Source organism: Gallinula chloropus, assembly GCF_964237585.1.
Source record: "Gallinula chloropus genome assembly, chromosome: 1".
In the NCBI taxonomy this organism is placed as follows: Eukaryota; Metazoa; Chordata; class Aves; order Gruiformes; family Rallidae; genus Gallinula; species Gallinula chloropus.
In genome coordinates, this window is record NC_140085.1 from 129,408,274 (window position 1) to 129,435,351 (window position 27,078).

Sequence of the window (27,078 nt, forward strand, 5' to 3'; positions counted from 1 at the left end):
ATCACTGCCCACACAGATGGCTGAGTCAAACATTACAGCAAAAAGAAAAAAAAAATCCAGTGATCCCTGACAAATCCTAATTCACGACCATTAAAATCTGTGACACAACAGCAGACACAAAATGTTGTGGCAGTTATCTCAAGGGAAGTTGATTATATTTTCTTAAATTCTTAATTGGAAAATAAACTACTGCATTATCTTAGTTGTGTCTTTAATGAAGACTCAATTAAAGCCCTAAGAACAACCATCCCTTCCTCACTCCTAGTATCTAAATCCATGCATTTATAGTTTATACAGATATTTGCTAAGATTGAAAACATTCTTCTTGATGCTGCACAAGACACGCAGTTCGAGGAGCCCTTGCTTCAGGTAACACAGCCTGAGCCCTGCAGTGTAGACAGGAGCAGGATGCCCAGAAGCACAACTCAGAAATTCTTCCTGCTTAGTGCAGTCAGCGGAAACTACAGATTTCCAGGGGGTCTGGCTGGCTAAGGCAGAAGTGTGGCAGAGGTGAATGAACACAACTTATCAAGCCAAGAGCAACACAGAAGATGGCACCAGCAGACACAAGGGATGCAAACAAGCTGTGTGCTGGCAGAGCAAGAGATGAGATGGGAAAAGACTGAGCTCATGAAGCTGCCACCAAATGTCACCCCTGGTGAGGTCCCCTAAGGATCCTTCCTCTTCCACAAGAGCATTACAGTTCATCCCAGTTAAGACTACAGTAATGAGCTCTACCTCTTAAATCTAGCTGTCCCATGAAAGAAAAACATGAAGGGGGAAAATGGGGCTGTTGAAAGGATGTGTAAAAGATGCTTTAGCTCACAAAGCTGCCTTCACTTTGCGGCAGCTTCTGACTCATTAGGAGACAAAATCAACACCCAGTGTTGCGCCAAATTCTCATGAAAATACAACCTTCTGTCTGTCTGTCAGATGGTTTGGTAAGTTCTGGGAGAAAAAGCGCTGGATTAATCTCAGCACTCTTCACTCAGTACTCATAAGAATTTCAGCATTACAACCAATAGGTAGTAGCAAATTAGTAGAAAAGGAATGAGATGTGAGTACAGTGTACCAGCTGTCTGCATCTTAACCAGAAAGTAAGTTGCAAGAATTGAGACATGCTCTGAACTTGGAGCTTAGAAGAATTTTCGGGGAGCCCTATGACAGCATTACTTTTCAGTTCATATTTGCCTCTGGATGAAAACTGGGAAGTTTTCACAGATGTTACTAAAGATGCAAGTAACATGGTAAAATCCTAACATTAATTTTGTCAAAGAAGAAAAAAGTAGTTTGGTACTCAAAATCCTCCCTGAGTTCACTGTGTTTTTAAAGCAAGAAAGCCATGGACAGGTGATGTGTACCTTATTCAGAAATGTCGGAGAGGTAATGAACACTGGCGCATCCACACACAATACTTTTATAAAGTGATTTTCAGGTGGACTGCAAACCTGTGCTGTAAGAGCAAACCCCTAGCTGGGATTAACAAAAATAAGTATGCATAATTTCAATTAAATGTCCAGATAATACGGGACATAATACTGTACAGAAAAAATAGGTTTATGAGGTTAGAGATAACTTTATGCCACTAAATTGCAATGTGAATCCACAGTAGTAAACTCATAACAGCGATCTTACTTTAATCATACACTTGAAAAAATTCCCTCTGTTATACTTTATGTTTAGCTTGATGGACATAAAACTTTTAACCTCACCTTTTGTTTTTAGATCACCTGCATACATTTTTCATCTGTGTTTTTTCTTCATTTGTTCTAATGGTTTTCTTTAAATGTTCTGGTTATTTTCCTTTCAACTATGTTTCTTTTGATTGTCAGCATTCCAGTTTTCCTAGACCTTTGACTATCTATTTTATATTTTTAAACACTGTACTTAAAAAAAAAATATTAAAAAAATCTGTACTCATTATATTTGCCACTTGGCTTCCAGCCTGTACTGTACTTTATGGTCAAGAGTACAAAGAAGAATTTTCCTTGCTTGACCAGAATGCTGCTTAACATTATTTATCTCTCTCCTGCTTTTATACCAAATAATAACATTATATAAAATAAGTTACCCAGACATTGAAGGCAAGGTTGTGTGTTTTTTTCATCGTAATTCAAATGAAAGTTTGAAAAATACATTTATCAGAACTACTATATAGAAACTCGGCAAAGGCAACACACTGTCAGGAAGTACTGAGGGCTCTCTACCAGTATGGTGTATGTCAGACCTATAAACAGCAGGAGAATTTCCAAGAACCTGACATGTCAGAGAAGAAGGAGGATTCAGAAAGATGCCATATATTACTATTCCAAAGAAAACAAATTTCATGGATTACAGGAATAAAGAATGAAAAGAAAATCAGGGATCTTAGCTATTAGTCTAGAACATCTGGATCATAGAATCATAGAATCATAGAGGTTGGAAGGGACCTCAAGAGATCATCAGGTCCAACTCCCCTGCCAAAGCAGGCTCCCTAGCTCATATTGCACAGATAGATGACTGTATATATTATTCTCTAATACTTGGGAAGTATCACTGCAAACATTTCACTGCAAAGTTGCTTTGAATATCAGATAAGTAGTTTTTTGCTACGGCCTGAAGTGTGGTTTTCCATCAGCCTATGAGCTAAGTTAGGTGTCAAGTGGAAATGTACCATACTCTCACAAAAGACTCTCACATTTTTTCAAAAAAGCACCAATCTCATCAGCAAAATGGCTTGGAAGATTTTGAAGATTATGGGAAGTATAAAAAACATTAATAACTTAAACATTTTTTTAAGTCTTCTGGGAGAGAAGAATGATTTTGTGGAGTGAGAAAGTAACAAGAAGTTAAGATTAATCTGAGAATTTTAAGGAAATGATCTATTAGCGTGACAACAGTTTCTTTATAGGACGCTATTAGAGAGTTATTTCATGCTCCTCAAAATCATGAGCCAACCTCTTTTGAAAACAGCGAGAATTCTCTACTAAGTTTTCCAGTTTGTAAATGAAACTAAACCAGAAGACTTTTAAAGCCTGGCCATAAAAGCTACCCTAATTTTCAGCACAACTCATCTCTGACATACATGTGGAAGTAGGACTGCTCCAGGCAGAGACCTGGAACAGAAAATGTCCTTGGATCGGCACTGCACAGTGCTGCTGCAAGAGCCACGGAGGAGGTAACTCAGCAAATCATGACTCCTCTCACACCCTTTCTGGTAATTGTGCCTGGCCTAACAAGGTCCATATCAATTGCAAGAGTCTTGCAGAAACCTCATAAGAAAGGTTTGCTAGAGCAGCAAGCAAAGCACGAGTCACATAGAGACAGTGCTATTGCCTACACATAAGAACCACATCATGCTTCTTCCATGCAACTCAAAGCTGCTGCCAGCTGCTTTCTCCAGGCATGACCTGCAAACCATTGCACAGGGGCAGCCCAGTGAGGATCTTACATGGCCTGGATACCTTTATTCCTCCTGCTGGTTTGCTCTCCCCACTCTCATGCCCCAGAGATGGAAATGGTGTTAGAAACCAACCAACCCACTAAGATTTGGGGCCCAGATTTAATAGGAACAGCTGTGCAGAATAAAACTAAATCCATATTCCTGACTTTAAACATTCTATTTTAAAAATCTTTCTATCTCCCCCTAGTGGCCCCACAGCTTCTTAGAAAGAATGCAAGAGGCAGAATCCCATCAGTCTCCAGTGGTCCCACTTCCCGAGAAAAACGCAGTCATCGCCCTGCCATCATCCTCATTTGGGGGCTTCCCAAAGAGGGAAGAACAAACTGACCTAAAAGAAAAAACAACCCCTCCATCCTCATAAATCAGAAAATCTGTAAAAAGTTACAGAAAGCATTTGCCAAAACCAGGTGTTTAAGCCAAACAGATCCCAGAAATCTGAATGAAATTAAAATATCAAGTCTAGGAAGCCGTATTTGGACACTAAGGAAAATATCACTAAAAGTGGGCTGCCACCGTGGCCGCCCTCATTTTTAACTTGTTGGCTCTCCTGGGTCTGATCAGCTGTCATTTCAGATAAATGCATAAGTCATCACATATTTTTCTGGGAGTAGAACTGACATGCACGTTTTTAGAAATTATTTCGAGATCTCCCCCACTAACACTAAAACTCGGTAACAGAACCATCTCTGAGAAATACAACAGCTGCCTTTGCAAACATAATTTTACTAAGAGGTAATTCTCAACACATTTCCAAGCTACAAAAAATTCTCACAACTGGATTTGTCTTTCAATGCTAGAAGTGCATAATTTGGACACAGTGACACATCAGTGCCCAAATGCAGATGTTTCCTAGCATCAACAACTGCTTTCTTCCTGAAGTTCAACTGCTAATTTCATTTTAAGATGCCAAACCTCTGGACTTGTTTTTCAATGTGTTAAATGCATATATGTGAAAGTTTAGTTTTTTAACTCCACAATCTCAACTTTGTAACTAAAAGTCTTTACCCATTATCCACAATTCCGATAAGAAAACAGACAAGGTTATTTCTACATAGAAAGAAGGAGCAAACACTGATCTTCCTATGCAAAAGGACATTTTCTCCTGCATTTCTTCCATTTTAAAACCCAGAATGATATGCTGTTCTCTGCCTAAAATTATTTGCAGAGAGAAAACGTGAAGCCCACAGGTCTTATGAGTAAGAACAAGCCAGAGGTAAATACATATTTCAATTTTTTAAGTCTCAAAGCTAAACTCTTTCCAAGATACTTCATTGCTTCTCTGCACATTTAATATTGGACATCTAAATAGAAATTTAGGAGCCCAACTTTAGGTACTCTGATTTTTGAAATTTGGAGGGAAGCTAGAAAGGGAGGAGAAAAGAAGCAGCAGTGGTAGCTACAGTCTACTGAACAAAAGAAAGAGTTTGGAGTTCAGCTTACGTACTGGAAAAGAGTCATGCCTTACCTAAACCTTTCATATGGAAATCATTTATGGGACAGAAGCCAGTTTTCCTCAGGAAAATGAAACACAACAAAACCCACAGCAATAAATCCAAACACTTTTGTTGAATTTTAAGAATTACACAAAGATCATACTCAAACAAAAACTTCATCTGTGTTTTACTTTTGCTGATAAAAATGCACTATGATGAATTTTATAAAAACATAACAGATGGGCTAATTTTAACCACTTCAGGAGTTTCAATGATCATTTTAGATACCTGCTCGCTGCTCTTGTTACCACTAGAAACATGTTTGCACACACACACACACATATGCATGCATGCTTAATGGGAACATAAATTGACACCTATGTAATAAAAAGTATGATCACAGGTTTGTGAATTTGATTCTATGAGAACAGGGAATCGAAGTTATACAGGTGAAAATAAAGTATGTATATAACTTAATGATGCCACCCTATTGATATATCATATTGCCAGGTATTTGTGGGGATGTGGTACATTTCAAAGCACTGTGCTGAAATGCTCTCTGGATCACATGCTGACTTCACAAGAAAAAAAATCGCTACAAAGTCTCCCTGAGAATTTGTAAACAAACTCTTCTTCTGTTTTAATGTCTACATTACATTTTGTAAGGAAGTTGGGGTTTGTGTATGTGCGTGAACTGGTTACCTGTGACACATTTGGGAGATTTTACCTGTCCAACCAAGCCAGCAGACTTTTAGCTGCTCCAATCAGATCCACTACTGATGTCAGAAAATCGTTCGGTAATTTGCGGCTGGTCCTTCCATCATAGTGACCACTCCTCCTCCTCCCAGTGATGAAGTTCTGCAGGTTTTTGGCAGATGCATTCAGTTTGTGAGAAAGGGTTTTTAGATTTTCTGTTTCCAAACCGTAGTTCTGCATGGAAAAAAAGACAAAGGGAAGAAAAGTTAGCTTTGCAGCTGAACATGAAGTACCGAGAACAGCAAGACTGCTCTCCTGCTTCAAAACTTCACCATTCCTAATAATTAAGGTAGAAATACACCCACTCATTAGTTTTTAAATGTATGGCATGTTCTGTTTCTAAAGTGCATAAAAATAGAACAAAAGATGAGCAAAATTATGAGTGATCTTTTAGCTGGTTTTAAGTGCACTGAGAAAAACATCTCAAAATGAAGAAAAACCCTCGTCTGGAAGATTGATTTTCAAAGCACTGCATCACTCTCAGTAGATCGGACAGTTGTCTCAGTAGATTAGATGATTAGGGCTCAGACCCTCCTGTCCATACTCAGGACACAGATCACATCAGACAAGAGGGCTTGCAACTACCGGAAGTACGCAGTATGGGCGCAGTGTGACACCAAATTGCTTTTATTGGTTTCAGTGACAGAAGCATGCTGCTTGTCACCTTTTTAGCAGTAAAGGACCACCAGAATCACAGACCAGAGAACAGCATTACTCTGCTCAATGTCTGTGTTGCCCTTTTAAAGTCAAGTTGTAAACTTTGCTGGCTTTTAAGAGTCAATCCCGTAAACATAAATGACGTTCCTTGGCTGTGCAATAGAGACAGAAATAATTAAGCAGAAATATTAATAAATAATACCTGAAAATCCTTCAAATATACCAATGTTGCTGAAATGGCAATAGAAAATGCCCTAATTTAACATTAAGTGACAATACAACATAGTACCATCAGTGATTTCTTATGTCTAGAATAGGCATAATTTGTTTTACTAACAAATGCAAAGAATATTTTAATTATTTCAAGATATACTATTTTGCCTTTGTAAAGGAATAAGCAATTGCATAGACTTGATCTTACTGTTCCTGCAAGAGAAAGTGGGGACTGGAGGTGCTCCTTGCCTTAACCAGGTCACAGACTTACAACCTGGGGTGCTCACTACTTACTGATACTTAGTATCAAAGATACTTGTGGTATTTCCTACAACAAATGATGAAGTAGGATGCAGAAAGCCCCTCAGGTGCACAGAAAAGTCTACTGCCTAATGACATCCCGTGCCCTCACCAGCTCTCATCACAGGCCCACTGTTTTGGTCCCCATGCTAATTTGTCCACAAGGACAAAAGATGGGAGAAGGGATGAACTTGCCAATGCCACTTTAAGACTGCTGAAGCTCATTTACTTTAATCTTTTTTCCATAAGAAATGGGGGGAATGGACACACAACACAACACAACAGACAGGCGGGGGGGGGGGGGGGGGGGGGGGGGTATTATTTACAGAAGTTGTTGTGCTCCTAATCCAAACCATTTTGGTTGGAAATATCCAATCCAAACCTTCCCTGGTGCAACTGGAGGCCATTTCCTTTCCTCCTATCACTTGTCACTTGCGAGAAGAGACGAACCCCCACCTGGCTACAACCTCCTTTCAGGGAGCTGTAGAGAGTGATAAGGTCTTCCCTCAGCCTCCTTTTCTCCAGGCCAAACAACCCCAGTTCCTTCAGCTGCTCCTCATAACACTTGTGCTCCAGACCCTTCACCAGCTTCACTGCCCTTCTCTAGACACACTCCAGCAGCTCAATGTCCTTCTTGTAGTGAGGGGTCCAAAAGTGAACACAGCACTGGAGGTACAGCCTCACCAGTGCAGTACAGGGGAAACTCACTTCCCTACTCCTGCTGGCCACACTATTTCTGACACAAGCCAGGATGCTGTTGGCCTTCTTGGCCACCTGAGCACACTGCTGGCTCACGTTCAGCCATCTGTCAACCAGCACTGCAGGTCCTTTTCCACTGGGCAGCTTTCCAGCCACTCATCCCCACGCCTGTGGTATTGCATGGGTTTGTTATGACCCAAGTGCAGGACCTGGCACTTAGCCTTGCTGAACCATCTACTAAATGAACTTAATCTCCTCTTTAATTATACAAGGACTGCAGGAAGATTACAGTGAAGCCACCTCCCATGAGTGCCCAGCTCTCCCACAACATCCACTCCCAAGCAAGTGGGAGAGCACTGCAGAAAGGAGGGACTTCAGCACACAGCTCATCGGCTGTCTTCCAGCCAGCCCTTCTTCATGCTTATAAACCAAGCACAGTTGGAAGGGAGCTGCTTAAGTGACAGTTATCTTTCCACAGCACAGGATGCACTTTGGGACTTGACTTAAGGGGGAGGTGACCTCATGCTATGGTTGCATTTTAAAAATCTCTGCTTTCAAAGTTTTGGGCATGGAAGGCTTTGTGGGTATGTTTCTCAACTGTGCAATTTCTGTGTAGGCACCATCCTCTGCCACCACGCTCAGTTCCAAATTAGACAAACTGTATGTTTGAGCAATGACTTTTCCACCACGTAAATATTCGATAGCAATTACACAACAGATAGGTTATAAATAAAGAATTACAAGATGAAAACAATAAATTAGGATGCAAAAGTGAAATGTACTTTATTATGCAGCTAAATGGCTCATAACTAATAACTTATTAAATCAGTCCAAATTAGATAAACATCAGATAAAAATAAATTTGTTTTTGCTGCATTTTTCTCTGTTTTCTGTGGGTGAGGGAGCATGATGGAGATGGAGGACTGGGCAGGAGTAAGATGGAAAAAAATACCAGGTTTGTTCTTATTTCATCCTGCTTCTTGAGCATCTAGCCCACTTTTTGGCATAGTTAACAGGGGAAGAAACAAATGAAAGATATTCAGTTTGAAAGATACGTTACACAGTCTCTTACAGATCAGCCAAACCAAAACTCCACCTCAAGAGAGTCCCACAACACCTGTGCAACATGGCACTCACCTCCCCCAAACAAAAGGGGAGTGACCGCTGACCACAGGCTGGCCACAGAGGTCCTCACTGAGCAGCCTTCTAGCCAACACAAATGTTGAACTTCTTTATGCAGGACCCTGTTCCTACAAAGCTGAGTGCCCAGGCTGGATCCCAACATTCCTCCTTGACAACCCTTGAAATTATTTGACCTCCCTCATTCTCTATCCCCAGATTCATCACCTCGTCTGTACCTCATGCGCTTAGAGAGGTAGGTGCTGGGTACCAGGGTGCACAGGTGGGCCATGCCCACCACGGCGGGAACCCCGATAGGCAGCGTACAGGCCTCCAGTCCCAGCAGAAAGTAAAGCACCAGCAACAAGAAAACCTGAAAGATTGAACACTGTGGGCTGAACAAAACAATACTCCGAAATTTATTCTACAACAAGAAAATATGCATATGGTTCTTTGGAAAATCAATCCCTATAAAAAGGTAGTGGCCTCTTGCTAACATTTCAAGTGACGGCCTCCTACTGACATACTCTTTTTTTTCAGCTGTCTTTTTTTGCCATCAGATATGTGAGAAGGAAGACAGAATATTAACAGATCCAACATCTATTTTCACACATATACGTCAAATATGTGTGGTTTGCTTAACATAAGAAAGAGGGACAAATGTAATGCCTAAGCTACATATAAAAATCCAGTCTTACATGAGGAAAGGCACTGATTTTGGTAAAGTTTCCACCTGTAATATAAAACAGATAAAGCCAGGGGTGGACAGCAGGGAGATAAATTTCAGGCAGAATATATTTTTGAGCAGCTGTGTTTATTGATGCCTTCAAGTAGAAGGATCCTAGAACAGCAGCCAAGCTAACAAAATCCCCACTTTGTTTATCACTAATATTTCTGGCCCACATTAAAAATGAACAGAGTTGCATGTTCTAGTATTGGAAAAAAGCTTGCTCAAATAATAACTGCCAAGTTTAATCATACTTTATATGTGATACTACACTATTAACAATATCATTTTCTTAGAAATACGCTGCAATTCTTTTCAAGCAACCTAAGAAGATAATTGCAGGCAAAGGAGACAATTCATTGTTTTCCCCTTCTCTGCATTTAGCCAGCACTAACACAAGTTATGTGGCTTTCGTTAGGCAAAATAAATTCACAGTCACTGAAGGACCCACAAAGAACACTCTGCGTGCTTGTAGAGATTACGATAAGCAAAGCAAGTCTGCACATCCGCCTTCTCAAGGAGAGGCCACGAAGCAAGTGTCTCTTCAGAGACATCCCGCCTCAACAGAAACGGCTCTAATGGAGTCTCTTCTGGCAATCAGAAAACAAGAACTTGAAGAAGCTGAGCTACACAAGAGTAATAGCTTGTCAGCAGGTGTTCCAACTAAAGGTGGTGGGAGCTATTAATAGACATTTACCTGCTAATTACTTTTCTGTGGCTTCACATGACAGTGAAAGTGATGAATTGCAGCTCTTTTCTTCACATGCTGACAAGCAGCTGCTCTAATCACCGCTGATGAATTTTACCTTTTTTATTATTTTTTTTGCTGAGAGGAGCCAGTCTAGTCCCTCTGACAGCCCATCCTTGCACCAGCACCACAAGGTAGGAAGCAAACTTTGAAAATAAAGTGAACCTTTTTATGGATTAGCTTGATCAATATTCATTAGTTGTTCATCCCCCCCGCCCCCAAATAAAAAAAAAAAAAAGAAAGTAGAATCTGATCTCCTTTCTGTGTTAAATTCCCTTAGCTTTTGTTAGCAGGGAGGTGCACCTCACACTGCTAACACAGGGTCAGAAGCGTTCCTAACTCATATGGTACTATCTCTGATGGCTCAAGCAGGGTGTCAGGAGACTGCAGAAACCTTTAGTTTAGGGTATTTTTATGGCACCCATTATAAGTGCAAAGATGTCTTGGCTAACTAAAAAAGCCAAGCTCAGATACCAAAAGAAGCCGCATCTAAACACAGTACTCAGTAGAGATATAGACACAGTCCTGTTAACTAATCCAGAAATCCCCTGGAAAGGATGTCTTGATCACAACTTCCATGCAACCACGAATGCCTCTCCATCTCCAAGCACAAAGGCCTCATCAAGTTTAAGGATATCATTTGACTCCTACAAAAAACCCAAGATAGAGAAATGAGCGTATGGCCCCTCTGCCTACCTTCCTAAAACTTGTTTCTTCTCTTTCAGCCCAGAAAGCTGCTGGAAACCATGTGGAACAAAAGACATGCAGGGACGAGCAGTAACTCCCACTGAGAAAACACGAGATGGGAACTGAAGATACTACTGTAACATTGGTGCTTGGGGGCAAAAAGGAAAATAAAGCCAATTTTTGCAGGCAGAGAAGTTTCTCCACTGCAGACAGCAGTGCGCACATCGATTAATTTGTGCTGCTCCTCTGGAGAAAGCAGCCATGACTATATAAACCACAGAAGGTAAGGATTTATTTTTCTTTGGCAAATATTTGTTGCCACACACACAAACATTATTTTTTAAAGAAGGGAAAAAATGGCAACCTTTTGAAAAGACAAATAATAGTCCAGAGAGCTTTACTATGTAATAAATTATGTGCAGTATACCATAAATTATATATAAAGAAATGTAACTTCTCAGTTATGCCTGGTATCTCTCAGTAATATGGATAACAATCAAAAGGATTAAATTGTTAAGTTTTCTCTCTAACAAAACTTTTTTTGGAAGTCCTTTTACACTGATTCACAGACTGGACGCAGGAGTTTTAGGTAAGGATGGCCTGAGGCTACTAAGAAATGGACTTAAGATAACCTCAGGCAAGCTTAATTCTGTTCCTCACTATTTTCAGTACTTTTATCTTCCATATTTAATTCTTGACCATCTTTCTGCATGTAATATTTATTGCTTTTAAACAAGCAACCTCCAAACAGTAAACTTCACAGAGTTCTCAGTTCTCTGTAAACCAGGACAAGTTTTTTCATGAAATGACATTTTTTAATTAAAACAGTGTCAGATGAATACCACAGCACATGGCAGCCATTTCAAAACCAGGCCTCAAAATCTGGGACAGCCAAAAATCCACCAAGAACTCCAACCTTTGTCTCCAAAGTTGTTTTTTAAAATGAACAAAATGCATCCGAACCTTATTCTCCAAAACACTTGGCTGAACACATCCCACAAAGTACGAGGCAGATAGCTTACCAACCCAACACTGTGAGCAACTGAGAACACAGCTTGTCATACGGAAGGTGCCTTATGTAACTTTATACCTCATCAGATCTGCCTACAGCATGCATTTCTAACAGCCCTTCCTCCAGCCTCATGAAATGCCAACACTAAGGTTATCTCGCCTTCAAATAGCACTGACATATGGGGTAATTTAGAAGCGCACAGCACATGATCCTTACACATCTGTTTCATAAACACAGAATTAGTAGATAAGGAGAAAAAGCCAAACAGCTCGAATGACACTTGTCATTTACTGCAATTATTAAACGTATACTGATCAAAAGGCAGATCGTTTCAAAGACTGTAGTTATTGGTCCTAAATGTCTACAGTCAGAAAAAACTCAGATGGACAATACTTACAGACCTGCAGAGCCCGGGAAAGATTCATAATCATCATCGTCCCCTTTCCTGAGAAAAATGCCCTTTTTCTCTCTGCAGCACAATCAAGCAGCACATCAAAAAGCCAAGCCCCGGTCATGCTTTGTAGCACTAATAGAGCAATTACATAAACTATTCTTCTTACTCTTATTCAATCAGCAGACTCTGCAAGACCAAGTGCTCATTATTTCTTTTGTTTTTCTACTTTCTCATGTAATTTTGACCCTGACCAGCCAAGTGCTCTTATTTCTCCAGGATTCAAAGTACTAGTTACATATTCAGTTACCAGCATCTCACGAAGTAACAACTCATCAGTTGGGGATTTTTAGGAAAAAAAAAAAAGAGGAAATAAGTAAACTGCTATGAAGGCACTACCTTCTTTGAAACATTTTGCATTCTAGCAACCCTTTTTACCTAGTCTGCTTTTAACTAGCTTTAAAGGTCCCTTCGAACCATGTTACGACTCCGAATTGGGGCACATGTTTCATACCTCCCAAAAACTGCAAACTGCTCAAAGAGAAAAGCGAGTAAGAAAAATATGTGTGATACATCAGGGATTCTCAGGCAGATGGGACGAAGGACATTCACCCTTTGCATACAGACGTTTACTGCCGTACCCCAGGGTTTGCTGAAGTTCTGTGTGAAGCACAGCTGTGCAAAGCACAGTCTGTGTTGCTACTAACAGCAGCAACATTTTCCAAGTGATCTATATGAGCTGTCAGAAACCCTTCAACTCCTTAGCTTCATTGATGTGCTGATGGACTTCAGGATTTCCCTGTCTGCAGTTAAGTCAGCTGAGGCTGAAGGCAGATGATATATAAGCAGAACTTCTTGCAAAGTGCCATAGTAAAAAGGGTAAGTAATTTTTCTGCTGGGTAGCGTGCAGGATATTAACAATAAATCCCAGCTCCAGGACAGACAAACCTCCACACCAACATGAAGTCTTCCTCATTTAGCACTGTGGTGATTAAGTCTAATATTCACTATTACCGACAAAAGTAGTTTCAAGATCTGACTGGAGATAAGGGCAAAGGAAAGCATTTCTCTCTGAGAAATGGCAAGAAGATGAAGATAAAAGGCATAATTCTTAAGAGGAATCGAATCATTCACGGGTAAAGTAGGTCTATTTTTTACATTCATTTGCATATAAATGTTTTGTGTTCCTGGTAAATGATAAGCAATTTCATGCTGTTAGTGCACACCAATGTTTTCTCTGCCAAATAATAATGCTATTTCATCTGGTGCAATCTTCTAGCTTTACAGATTCAAATATACAGTGTATAATAAATTCTTGTGCAGCCACAGCAGATTTAAAGAACTAGAGGAAACCAGTACTAAAACCACTATGCTATACAAAGCAAAAATGGCTTTGTTTTGTTTTTTTTAACCAAACTCTGAAGAAGTATTTTTCTAATTCACAGGGACTATAGTAAGGTTTTTGTTTAAGGAAAACTTTAAAGCCTCCAAAAGTTATTTGTCAAGTTTTCTAAATATTCTTATCTTCCCAGACAAAATATTTCCCAATTTAAGGTCTCCTTTTAAAAAAAATATTTGAAAATGTTCAACATCAAAGGAAACTAATTTAATCTTTGTGCAAACAAAAGGTCCATGGTATTTTGGAGAAGGAGAGCAAAACCAAAATCCTCATGTATCAAGACACCGTGGTGACAAGTCAGGTAAACTAGAACATTTTCTTAAAGATGGCAGAAGAAATCTTTGGCTGTGCCGTCTTCAGTCTTTGTATTCTCCAGGCAGTGAGGCAAAGGGTAGCATTTTCTGGGAAGAATATGACACCAAGGAGACATAAAATTTCAGTCCAATATGGTCATTCCTGGTTTTGATAAAAGTAACTCCATCTCCTGACATGGTGGAAAAAGAATTATGTGCATTTCTTTGCTTTCTGCAGCACAATTCGGGATTTCAGGAGCTACAAGACCTACAGACACACTCCAGACCTGAAGACTGATACAGTGATCTGATGGCATTAGATGTCCTGTTCTTCAGTATGCATTTGTCTTTGCATAAGCATCACCTCCATCCTTCCTCAGTTTACTTTCTGTTGGCATTGTTCATTCACATCCAGTTCTTAAAGCAACTGTCAAAGAAACAAAGCTGCTCACATTTGTGTGTGGATCAGTCTGCTACACTGCTGTTTGCTAACTGATGAAAAGTAAACCAGTTTTAGATTAGCTTGACCACCAACATCCATTCTGAAAAGGTTTATGTGGAGGCTAGATCTGGGTAGTAATTTTTACAACTGATGAACAAGTATGTGTTTTATCACCTGGGAGTAATGTGGAGAGAAAAACAACACGGTACTTAACTGTGAAGTTTCTCCTGCATCTCTAGAGCTGGATATGCAGTTTCTTAATTTACCATTTCTTTTCAAACAATATTGAGATCATAGAATCATGATCCAACAGAATTGTCTTGGTTGGAAGGGACCCTTTAGATTATAGAGTCCAACCACCATCCTTAACCTGCCAACCACTGCTAAATCATTTCCCTCAGCACCACATCTACCCATCTTTTAAATACCTTCAGGGATGGAGACTCCACCACTTCCCCAGGCAGCCCATTCCAATGCTTCAACAACCCCCTCTGGGAAGAAGTTTTTCCTAATACCCAATCTAAACCTCCCCTGGTGATGCCACATCCTCTTGTCCTATTACTTGTCACTAGTGAAAAAGGGGATGTCAATTATTTTTTCAGATTTTGCCAGTATGAATAAACATGCATGTCCACATCAAACAGGAATCTATCTGTTGGTGCCATCAGTGCGATCTCAGTTTCATGTCCCAGTTTGAACAGAAAGCAAAAGACAAGAGACATGCCTTGCTGGAAACAGAACAACTCTACAGGCCTCTATCCATCAGGATGGTTTCTCAAGGACTGATCGAAAACCACGCAACAAACTCTTAGCACCAACGAGATACAATCAGAGACCTCACTACTTTCTTTTAAGCACAGAGACCATTTCATTTATCTTGCCCTTCTGACATGTGTATTGTATAAAACACAAAACTGCACTGAGGCAAGATAATCTATTGAACGTGCTCCTGCCTTCAAAGACTGAAGGAGAGAGGGCAGAGACAAACCACATTAGTTACATTGCTTGCTCTCTCCTGGAGCACGTTCAGCTTCAGTGATGGTATGCGGTATGTACGCCCCCACCATTATCAGCGAGCGTGACCTGTAACAGCAGTAGCAGCTGGGCAAAATCGTTATTCCTCCTCCTCTGAAGCACCACAGGAAAAGAAAACCTGTGAATCTCACTCCCAGGATGCTTGCCCTCCTGTCACGAGCACAGTATGGCGGGCTGGCAGCCAAGCGAGACTCTGCTCAGATGGAAGCACAGTCCACCATTTGTTCTCTGATCAGCTAACGAACACTGGAGGATCCGTTTGTTGCAAGTGCTAATGACAGGAGGGGAATACTGTGAGAGACCATAGCCACCCACCTACCTTCTGTCAAAAATCAATTAAGAACATCCTTTAAATAGTGCTATCAGTCAGAACTGGTTCCCAACTATTATTGCAGCAAGCAGTTGTCTACTGAGCACTGTTCAATAGCTTCCGCCTGGGCTAAGGAGGTTCCATGCTCTCTCCATACCAGCCAAATATGCTTGTTCAGATTCTCCACCTTCCTCCAGGAAGAAAATGTGGTCCTGTGAACTACAGGCATGCAACACAAGCAGCTGGTTTGCCATTTGCTGTATCCACAGCTGACAGAGCAGAAACTGCAGTAGAAGTTTGCCCCAAAACAATGCTGGGAAGGGGGGGCAGGAGGAAGGCAGTTCTTAAATCACATCAGTTATCATCAGTGCAGAAGCTTTCCTCATCAATGGCAACTCTGTCACAGAAACTTTCCCCTGCAGAGTGGAAGCAGGACTGAACAGTGAGAGGTGGTTCTGTCATCCTCAACTGTCCTCAATGCCAAAAACTGTTCAGGTGGATACTCGCTACCCCAGACAGAACAGGGAGGAGAATCTGAAGTGACAAACCTTTTGCTTTTTTAATGATTAGTTTAAAATCAATTAGAGATTATGCTTGTAAGACAAATTTAACATTATTATTCCTACCCCATCATGCCATTTATTATCTTCAGCATCCAAATAAATGTTAACCAATTTGGATCATACACTTATAACTCATGACAAATTCTATCGTGAAACCTCTGTCAAACTCTGGTGAAACAGGAAAGAAACCTAATAATTTTCATTAGAAAAACCTGGCACAGTGACTACCTGCGTTTCCAGTCAGCCTACCTTGGGGAGTCATAGGCTTAAAGGTCTCCTAAACAATACAGTCAACATTAGTGGTAATTGGAAAAAGGGGCAAGCACTAACCAGGACAGATACTTACTGATGCAATAAAAGAAGGAAAGCATGTAAGTATAGGGCCAGTATAGCCAAAAGGATTGTCTCTGAATTAAATTTCCTAAGAGGTTTATCTGATTGGTGAACAATAAATTCAAATTAAGTCCTCCAAAATCAATATCACAATCACAGTTTGTATCCCTGAGGAGACATCAGGAGCCAGTTGTGAGACTGCAAAAACCACAGCTTAAATTAGAAGCTATGATCTGAGTGCATACTATTGTGTTTCAGTGATGAAGTTCTCTTTCAGACAAACTCAGAAAGCAGACAACACAGTATGTGCAACAAGGACCAGGAAGGTAGAGACCTGCTGCATGACCTAAGGATGAAGTGTTAGCCTTTGCTGCAAATTTCTAATTTCATACTCAACCTAGTTCCATACACTTTTGCCTAAGATAAAGGAGCTACAAAGACAAGTTGTGTTTGTTTGTTCAAAGATAACATCTGTAATTTCAGCTAATGAGCAAGGTTTTTTCTGTGAAAACAGGTTATTATTGAAAGAGCCACAATCTGTCTCCCTGTGTGCCTGGGAACAATGGTCATCAGTGTTCACTCTAACTTAGATTTTGTCTCAGTTAATTAAAGTATTTTCTTTCTTGTTTCCTTTCACGCTGTCTGATGAGAAAAGCACTTTGTGAATAACTCTCTTTATGTTGCCTTCTATGTCAGTAGCAAATTGTTTTCAGGATTGCATCCTTCCCATTATTTAAAAACAAATAAAAACTTACTGCACTGAGCCACTCTGCAGTAGTATTAGAAATACCACTGTAAAGAAGAGGATCTAAGATGTCTTTAAAACCTTTCTGTATGGAAAATAAAATACCTTCTGCCCTTTTTTACTTTTCCTTTTGCATTTTTTTTTTGCTGTCTTCTCTTCGTTACCCCTCACCTCTGTCTCCCAAAGATGCAACAACAGGATATTCAGAAAAGCTGCTGCATACTGAGAATCCACAAGCCCTTCTGAAGAGCCTTTCAGCTTGCCATCTTTGATTGCCTCTACTGGGATTCAGCTTTCTTAAAGCTGCTTCTGAGGCTCAGAAAAGTAGTATGCATTAAAAATCCACAAAACACCACTTTAGGCAATCAAGTACATCTTAACAGCGCTGTTCACAATCTTTCCTACAGCAGACAATGTGCCCAATCTATCACTAATCTTTACAGGCACACATAAAAAATTTGCAAGGAGGGTGAAGTCAGCACCACACCCCTCACCAGGGGGATAATCCCTGCTTCGCATGACGCAACCTGACTGAAAAGACCATTACCAAAATCCCTCTGTACACTCTATCAAAGACGTATGTATTATTTACACATAAGATAATTATCTCAGCATTTAATCCTTCCTAGTGTAAGATACAAGCAGCTATGTGTCAGCAAGCTCAAATAATAATCTAAAACATACTCTGCATGAAAGGATCCTGGAAAATGACATTGCTATTTTAATATCAGGACATTTTGTTTGTAATGGGCAACCAGCACTCGGTTTACTGCATTCACATTTATAACTGGTTTACATTCCAAACCAAACCCAGGCTAGCCCTTTTGTGCTTTCAGATAAGCTTTTCTTCAATAAAGACAGATATGCAAGTCTGAAATCTCTGATACCAATTCATTCAACAAGCACCATCCCATCAGTAGATGCTGCTTTTATCTTGCCTCTGTTTTCAAGCAAAAAATTGTTCATGTAATGTCTATACATTGCATGTCACAACTTTCTTGAATCACTTAAATAGTCTTTAGGACTATAAATTTGAATGAACAAACTGTGAATGCACAAACACTTTTCACTCCTCCCTTTTTTGCCCCCAAAAGTTTACCAGTGCGCAGAGCAAGTCTACTGCTTCCAAGATAAGCTCCTGATGGCCAATTCGTGTGACTCCAAGATCTTCCAGTTCTTGATGAGTAATGCGTAGTAGCTGGTCACCGCTAATCTTCTCTCTCTCAAAGTTCTTTATGTATTGCTGCAGGCAATCATCAAGACCTGCAGAAACAGGACAGGAGAAGGGACAACAAAAGTTACTGACTTTTTGTATTGCTGTAGGAAGTCACAGTCAGCTGGAACAAACATATCAAGCCAATGGAGGGTATTTGACATATCTTTAAAAGAAGTATTTCACCACAGCACCAAATTATATGCTATCCAGAAATGGTAAGATTTGGCAAGCTATGACAGCCATGGCTTTTCCGCCTGTTGATGATACCAACCACTCCTGAACCCCGAACACAGCCCTGAATTCTTGCAGCATACTATGCTATGAATGCCTGTCTGGCAGTGCCTAATAACAGGCATGTCAATAATGCCTCCATTACATCAGGAAGGGGAGAGGAGAAGAGGAAACAAGGGGAGGGATATATCAACAGATGCTGCTGGTTATTAAGCAGTGTAAGAGACTGGAAACAAGAGAAAGCATGTGTCCCAGAGACAAATTCTTAGGGTGTAATGGAAATTTGAACATGTTTAAAGTCATACATTCAGGAGCAGCTAGCTACTAGTGCCTCTTAACCTCTCTCCCAGCATACCTCTGCCATGGTAGGTTGTATGATGAGGAGGGAGCTGCTGTTGATGCCCTCTGCTAGGACCCAATCTTTTCACTGGACTCCTGACTGCAGTGCCCCATGCAGTGGGGCACTAAACAGCAGTGCCACATCATAGTAGCTCTGCTACTCCCAAGACCATTCATACCCTGCTGAGCTCCCTGACAGTTCACAGGTCATGCCAGCCCCCAAAACAAACTGCAGAGGGCTCTGGAGAACAAGGAAGATGTTAGCACTGCGAATGCACAAACTGGGCCTTTCCTGCAGTGGCGGATCCAGCTCAATGTACAGTTCAGAAACTGTATGGAGTCACGCAGCACAGACAAACGCTTACTGAGCATGAAAAGGCACTCAAACAAAACCTGGGTGCACTCCCCAGAGTACACAGTAATCAGGGAGCCAAAACAGCCCCATTGTGCCAAAAGATCCTCGAAGTGCACACATTTGCTGAGGACACAGATGAGTGCAGGACACTACAGGACCAGAACGGAGCAGACTGTGCTTTTGTTGCCTGGAGCAAAGAGCACGTGAGATAATACACCATGCATCCCCTCTCCATCAATCCTAGCTAAGGGGCCAGACCAGTATATAGAAGCTCTGCAGCACATGCATCCCTGGGCCAAGGGGAGACTCCTGGGTATTTGGTGGTCCATCTAAAATTTAATTTGTGCATGAATACCTTTCAGTGGATCAACATGATTGATAGTGAGTAGCAGGATTTGACAAAAGCCTGAATGCATTAATTTAGAAGCTTCTTGAGAGATACCACATTTCTGATGGTTGTCTTCAAACAATCCAGCCAGCATGTATCTCTCTCCCTAATGCTGAAATGATATCTGCTCATTAGGTTGTAATGAAGTGAGAACATTTTACCCTGATAATCAAACTGTCTGAAAAACCTGAGGATACGGGGAGGAGAAGAGATCCATCTGACTGCTGAGCTCCATCTGACTCACAAGAGACACAGATAACAACATAAAACTTCTCTGAAACCGGGATGAGGTTTTTTCACGTTTAGTTCTCATTCTTGCCTTTTAAGGCTTAGCCTTAGAGATTCTCATGAGGAGGCAAGTTGGTACTTCAGGCAGGGATGTCAGGCCAGCCTGCTGTTCTTGGTTTGGCCTGTGGGCAAGCTACACCCTGCTGCAACAGAATCACAGAATCACAGAATCACAAGGTTGGAAGAGACCTTTGAAGATCATCAAGTACAACCATTCCCATCCTATGCTAAACCATGTCCCTAAGTACCTCATCAACCCTTTTTTTGAACACATCCAGGGAAGGTGACTCAACCAGCTCCCTGGGCAGCCTGTTCCAGGCCCTGACAACTCTTTCAGTAAAATTTTTTTTTCTAATATCCAATCTGAACCTGCCCTGGCACAGCTTCATGCCATCTCCCCTTGTCCTGTCTCCTGTCACCCGGCTGAAGAGACCATTGCCCACCACTCTACAACCTCCCTTAAGGTAGTTGTAGGTGGTGATAAGGTCTCCCCTCAGCCTCTTCCTCTCCAAGCTAAACATCCCCAGCTCCCTTAGCGCTCCTCATAGGATATGCCCTCCAGCCCCTTCACCAGCCTGGTTGCCCTTCTCTGCACTAGCTTGAGGACCTCGATTTCCTTCTTATGGTGGGGAGCCCCGAACTGGACACAGTACTCGAGGTGCGGCCTCAACTCAAGGTGACGTCACAACACACCAGAACAATCTTCACATGGCTCTTAATTCTAGAATTCACACACCAAAACTAAACTACCCGCAAACGCACTGTAAATCAAATACTCCAGGCCCAAGGCACAGGAAATTCTCCTTAGCAGGTCCCCAACCCCAGCAGTCTCCAACCACATCCTTCCAGAGCCTGCCCTCTGAAACAAACCCACTTAAAGGTCTAGGTTAATCAAGCATTTGGAGCCATGTCTTCCACTTATTTCCCTTTCTTATCAAATAAATAGTTGCTCCAATCAGCCATATAGTCTGTTCCAACATATTAACGGAGAACAAAAATAGTGATCCAGGACTGATCGTGTATCGCATGCTGCCACACAGCCTGGGTCTCAGATGTGCATGGCTGTCTTGTGAGGAGCTAAAAATTGCTCCTTAATTCTCCAACAAAGAAAATACAAATGGTTAAACTTTCAGTAAGAGCAATGATCTACTAAAGCTTTTATTCTCCTAAATTTCATTTCCTTACAGTAGGGGAAACGAAATTATCAGAACCACTGAGACTGATCCATAAAATGACAATATGTGTGCTGCCACACATGCATGGAAAAGATGACAGAAACACTCACTTAAGGTCAAAGCAACATGGCCTGCTCCTTTGTGGGGTGCTCCACTGCATTTTTTATTTTTCCCTCTTTTTACTTACATAATTAATAGTATTAGAACTGCTTCTCAATAAAAAGTAATGTTTCACCGTAAAACAACATGATATATACATAGTCTGTGTGATGTAAAAGGGCAAGATCTTAATTTCTCTCTCAGACCCCACTGCTTCAGAATATGACAAAGACAGCAAGTCCTGTTTATTCCCAAGCCCTTTCAATGGGAGCCTTAATTCAACCAAACGCTGTTGTTTTTTTTTCTGTTAAATGCTAGGCAACGCTCATCATTATTAGCAAACAAACAAACAGCAATAAAAAACCCACATATTCTTTTCTCTGTGAGACCTGAAAGAAAGGCTATTTACCAAGTACCAGCTCTATAAGAACTCATTTAGATGTTAAATTTAAGTTGCAAAAGGACATAATTTGTCCTCAAGCCTTCTTGAATTCACTTGTTCACACACATGATATCATTATCTTGAATTATCTGATATTAAGTCTTCTTATTTTATCCATATGTGTATGTATTTTCTCCGAAAGCCCTTCTTAGCCCAGGTTTTCCATCTGCTCTATTAACTGCATGAACTGTTTTACAAGCACAGTCCCAAGTATAATGGCATTTATTTTTTGAAAGAAATTGAATATTCTTGACAATACATAAAAAACTTAATCTAAAAATATATTAGAATAGGCCATAGATGTGCTTTTACTAAATGACTAAAAAAGAAGTCAGTAAGTACTTCTGATATTCCTGAACTTAAGTCCCACACTGCTTACACAGACCGATGAATGAGAATAATAACATTAAAATATTCAACGTCATCAGGTATCAAAAAAATGAATCCCCAGCTAAGAGACTAGCAACACAAATCCAGAATAAGACATGACAGATGCACTTAATAAACACTTACTGACAGTTAATTCTAAATAAAGCCATTACTCTTCCTCCTCCTGCTATCTATGTATTTTTGTCATTCAGATGTAATATAGACAGATGCATATAGTTCATACAGGGTAAGAAAAAAAATTTAAGACAACAAAAATACTACTGACAATCGCTTGACTCACCAATTTCATAAAAACCACAGTCAGGAAAGAACAAAATAATTTAACCATAGATTGCATGACATTTTCAGAATAGCTTGCCACAATTACTTCCCCTCCATTCCCTAAATAGAATATCCTTTTAAAGACATTTATTTCTGTCATTTTATTTCTTAATTAAAGAGCAGCGATTCATTTTGTAAACAAACCTGAGGGCAGATATGTAATAATAATAATAATAATAATAATAATAATAATAATAATAATAATAATAATGACAACCATAATAATGAAAGGACACCAGCATTCCTTGCATACACCATTTGTCCCCAGAGCCACAGCAGAGAGCCCTGCCTGCCAGCAGCTAGCCAGCCACTGCTTCATTCAGATCAACAGGAAGGGAGTTGCAGGGAAGGGGCATTCCTGCCTCATAATGCTGTTTCACTCGGGACAGGACAAGATGTACCAAAAGCCATCAGGTTCAAGTGGTCCAGGGAGAAACCCTGGAAGCTAATGGGGAGAGCAGAGCTTTCTTAAGAGCGCTCTGTCTTTTATGATATTCCTGCAAGTCCTGCATCCACCCTACCTCAAGGTAGAATGACATTTTTCTAGCTGTCACGGTCTGCTCCTCCTCTACTCTCCAGTGCCCTCATATCAGAGGATGTCATACAACCCACGTACCGCAGCATCTCAGAAAATAACTCAGTTTGACATACTATTCCCTGTTCAGGGCCATGGGTGTTATTAAGGTTGCCAAGCATCTAGCAGTCCTGGATATTTCAAGAACAGTGGCCTCTGTCCAAAAGTCACGTGTGTTACCGTATTCTGGATGCATAGGACCCTATAGTGTATCAAGCAGGTTTTGTGATGCCAATACACAAGTAACAGTCTCATATTCCAGAACTCTGCTCCTAAACTGAAAATTGCCCCCAGGTTTTTTTTTAGTATATGTAAAGGCACAGATGTTCCAATAATAAAAGTTTAAAGTAAAACTGTACGATGGTATTCCTCCTTTTAGACCTACTCTTCAAATGAAACAATGTATAGTGTATCTTTTTTTAATTTTCTTTTATTGAAAGATTCCTCATCTTGTGCTCCAAAAATAGCACAGACCTCCAAGGACACTTAACTACTCAAGATGCACTCCTCTGCCCTTCATTCTTTCCACCTGAGTTTATCAGCCACGGTGTCTGGCAATGCTGTCCAAATCCCACTATGCACTCATTACTTGGCCAGTGTGACTGGGGCTTAGAAGACCATACAAGATGTCGCTACACTGCACACTTTTGTCAGCTGGCATGGACTATGTACATCAACAGGAAAGGAGCAACTCTTGTCATTAAGTTTAAAGCAAGCTCTACCTCATCTGTGGGTCTAAACACCTACAAAGCAATAACAAAAGTAAACAAAGCTCCTCCAAATGAAACTGCTAGAAGACTCAGTGCTTTTAATATTAAAAAATACTAAAATTTCTCTAGAAAAGTTTCTCTTGCAAGTAGAGGCCACTGGAGCTGTTTTATCCTCCTACTCTTGTCACTGAAACCTACCTTGTGTTGGCCAAGCCGGAGTTCATCAAATCATTAACTGTATTTAATGGCTCACAGATGTGAAATCTGGCAGATTTCTTCTGCAATGAATTCCTTTTATTACAAAGGTACAGTAGAAACTGATCAAGAAACAATTTGTTTCATATTTTTACTCATGATTTTCTGGAACAAGATTGCAAGATGCAGCACTACCCTCCAGGGAAATTTCCCGTGCTTGCAATCTCCTAACTAACAGCACAACTGCACACTTCATGGTCTCTCTGAGGTATTGTCTTATTTTGATGTGTGTAACAGGTTATCTTTTGAAACAAGCAAACTGACAAACGGCCATGTAATTCAGTGTCAGAACAGGTTATGTACATCTGTGGTAATTCAAACTCAAATGACCTTCTCCATGAAATGTATCCCCAGGTTCTGATCCCACAGTCTTTTCCTCCTCTGCAAGCAGTTCAGTCCTCCTGCTTCTAAAAAGACTAAAAAAGTATTAAAATAGACCTTTTCTGTGGCTAGATCTGAACTCAAATGTGTAATCATCCACTCAGATATTCATGAGAAGATACAGCTCTAAAAACAGTGGCCAATTAGGTAAATATTCTTACTCAAATTGGTGGCAAAATATTTTTTCCTTCAAGATAGGAAAACTACAATAAAAATAGCAGAGATTGTATCTGTATCAGCCTTCTTTTTCAGTTTGGGGTTATGGGAAAGATGATGAACATTACAGGTTTAACTACCATACCTGAAGCCTGGATGAGGGAGTATGTATTTATGCTCTCCTGGTAAATCAGAACAAGGATGAAAACTGACAACTTCCCTCGGCAAGCCCCTGTTCTGGAAACCCAGCATTTACTGAAAAGCAGCAACACCCAGACAATGAAGGGGGTAATTTTGCATGGGAGGGAAAGACACACAGCTTTCTAAAAAACAAATGGTGAGTTTCAGGCTTTGCTTTTTCTTTAAGTACAAGGCAAACAAACTCATATTTCAGTCTGAACAGGAAGCTCATACCCTACCTGAACTCAAACAGTTTTATACCTTAACAAATAGAAATTCAAGCAATGGACTGTAGCACAGAATTTTAAAAGTCATTAAAAAAAATTAAACTAGAGTTTAACATAAGATGGGTATTTAGTAGCACTATCCAATGATTTTTCAGATTATAAACTATTACTTGCAACATTTTTTCCTATACTAGCATGACAGAAGGAACAACAAAAAAAAACCACACAGGAAAAAAAACCCAAACAGTTGTTTTCTCCTTGCTCACCAATAAATACCCATTAAATTTAAGCAAACTATTCTTAAAGATTGACCACCTTTGAAACTACAGGAGTCTACACATTTTTCAAACTTAAATGTTCAACTGAGCTACTGATAAGTTAATGTATTATGAATTATGCATTTGCACAGAGGCTCTATTAAGGTAGGATACTGCCTATTGACTTTAATTGTACAAAAATACAAAGATGCAAGATTTGTTTATGTCAAAGAGCAAGACACCCAGCTAGAAATTTTCTTCCACTCTTCCACCTCAACCAGAGATCTGCTGCTAGGTTCAGACCCTGCAGGCAGCCCAGAGCGGGCAATTCTCCCCACCACAGCAGCTCCCGTTTGGGATATACACTCATTTTTCCTCTCTAAGACATCCAGGACACAAGACGGGAGACTAGGAATGGCCAGGTTTCCCCACAATCTGTACGAGGGAGATGGGCATTTGGAAACACTCCACGTCCCACAGTCTGAATGTCACCAGAGAAATGGGGAACAAACCAAGCCAGCCGCTTCCCCACCTGAGAGGCAAAGATAATTCTCCTCTGCCCACATAAGGGATGATCACTGTTTCGGGGACTTCAGCACCTCCTGGTCTTCATATGTGACAAACAGATGTCACAGTTATCGGTGCCAAAAGATGGAGTGAAGAACAGAATGTTTTAAGTGCAGTAGATGGCAAATGCCTACTGTGGTCAGGACGGCTGCAAAAAAGTAATGCCCCATCTCAGAGGACCATTGCAGGTAGGACAGTAAAAGAAACACTGGAAGCAGCCTTCATTACAGATTGGGTAAAAAAATTACAATATATTATAAACTGGAAAAAAAATAACTGCAGGCCCCAAATTTAGGAATGGGTACAGGATTTAAAAAAAAAAAAAAGTATTGTTAAATTCCCAGATTACAGTATTATTTCCAAAAGAGCAGGACAATCACTTTGGGCCCCAGTACCCTGCAGTTTCAGGCAAAAACCCTCTAACTGCAAAACGTGTTTGTCCTTCACTCTACAGAATTATTCTTTATCTCTTGCTGCCTCTCTCTCTTTCTGTATATACCTGAGCAAAGAAAATTCCAAGAGCAATAAAAACAAACGTTTAAAATGACCGAGAATATCCAAATAGTTATTGCTTCAAGCATCGTATGCTTACTCATAGAATATAGCATGAGATTACACACTTGCCATGTTTAGTTTGGGTAGATGTATCTTTTTCTAGGAATCTTCAGCCATTCATAGTCAATCATACAAGCTGAGAGATGAGCTGATAGAGAGCTGCCCTGCAGAGATGGAATTGGGTATGCTGGTGGATAAGAAGCTTGACATGAGCCAACAGTCTGCACTCGCAGCCCAGAAGGCTCCCTGGAGGTGTTCAAAGCTGGGTTGTATGGGGCCTTGAGCAGCCTGGTCCAGTGAAGGTGTTCCTGTCCATGGCGGGGAGGTTGGAACTAGATGAACTTTAAGGTCCCTTCCAATCCAAATCATTCTATGATTCTAAAAAATTAGCTGGGATGTGCCTCTAACTAAAAGCTACATGTTTATACAATGGAAGAGAATCACAATACATAACAAACAAACCACTTTATATCCACTGGGTATATACTACTAAATCCAGAAGTTTGTAGAACAAAGAACTTAAAAGGCAGAAGACAATGCAAACATGAGAACTAACAACGTAATCCAAATTCAGCCTCTCCTGACAGGATTACAAATGCCGAGACCCTGGCTGCTAGACGAGAGGTACTGTGTACAGCAATGAGGTAAGAAAGGAAAGTATCACGCTC

At 40.5% G+C, this 27,078-nt stretch overlaps 1 protein-coding gene across 4 annotated transcripts in view; it reads right to left on the reverse strand.

The window, feature by feature from the left end:
• Positions 1–27,078, reverse strand: part of CNKSR2 (connector enhancer of kinase suppressor of Ras 2) — a gene marked incomplete at both ends in the record, with an annotated part of 222,333 nt that overhangs the window by 166,976 nt on the left and 28,279 nt on the right. For all 4 annotated transcript variants that reach the window (XM_084274856.1, XM_084274855.1, XM_084274854.1 and 1 more), the window contains 2 exons: positions 5,603–5,805; positions 18,404–18,567. In XM_084274856.1, coding sequence (XP_084130982.1) covers positions 5,603–5,805; positions 18,404–18,567 — 367 coding nt within the window. The remainder of the gene's footprint in view (positions 1–5,602; positions 5,806–18,403; positions 18,568–27,078) is intronic.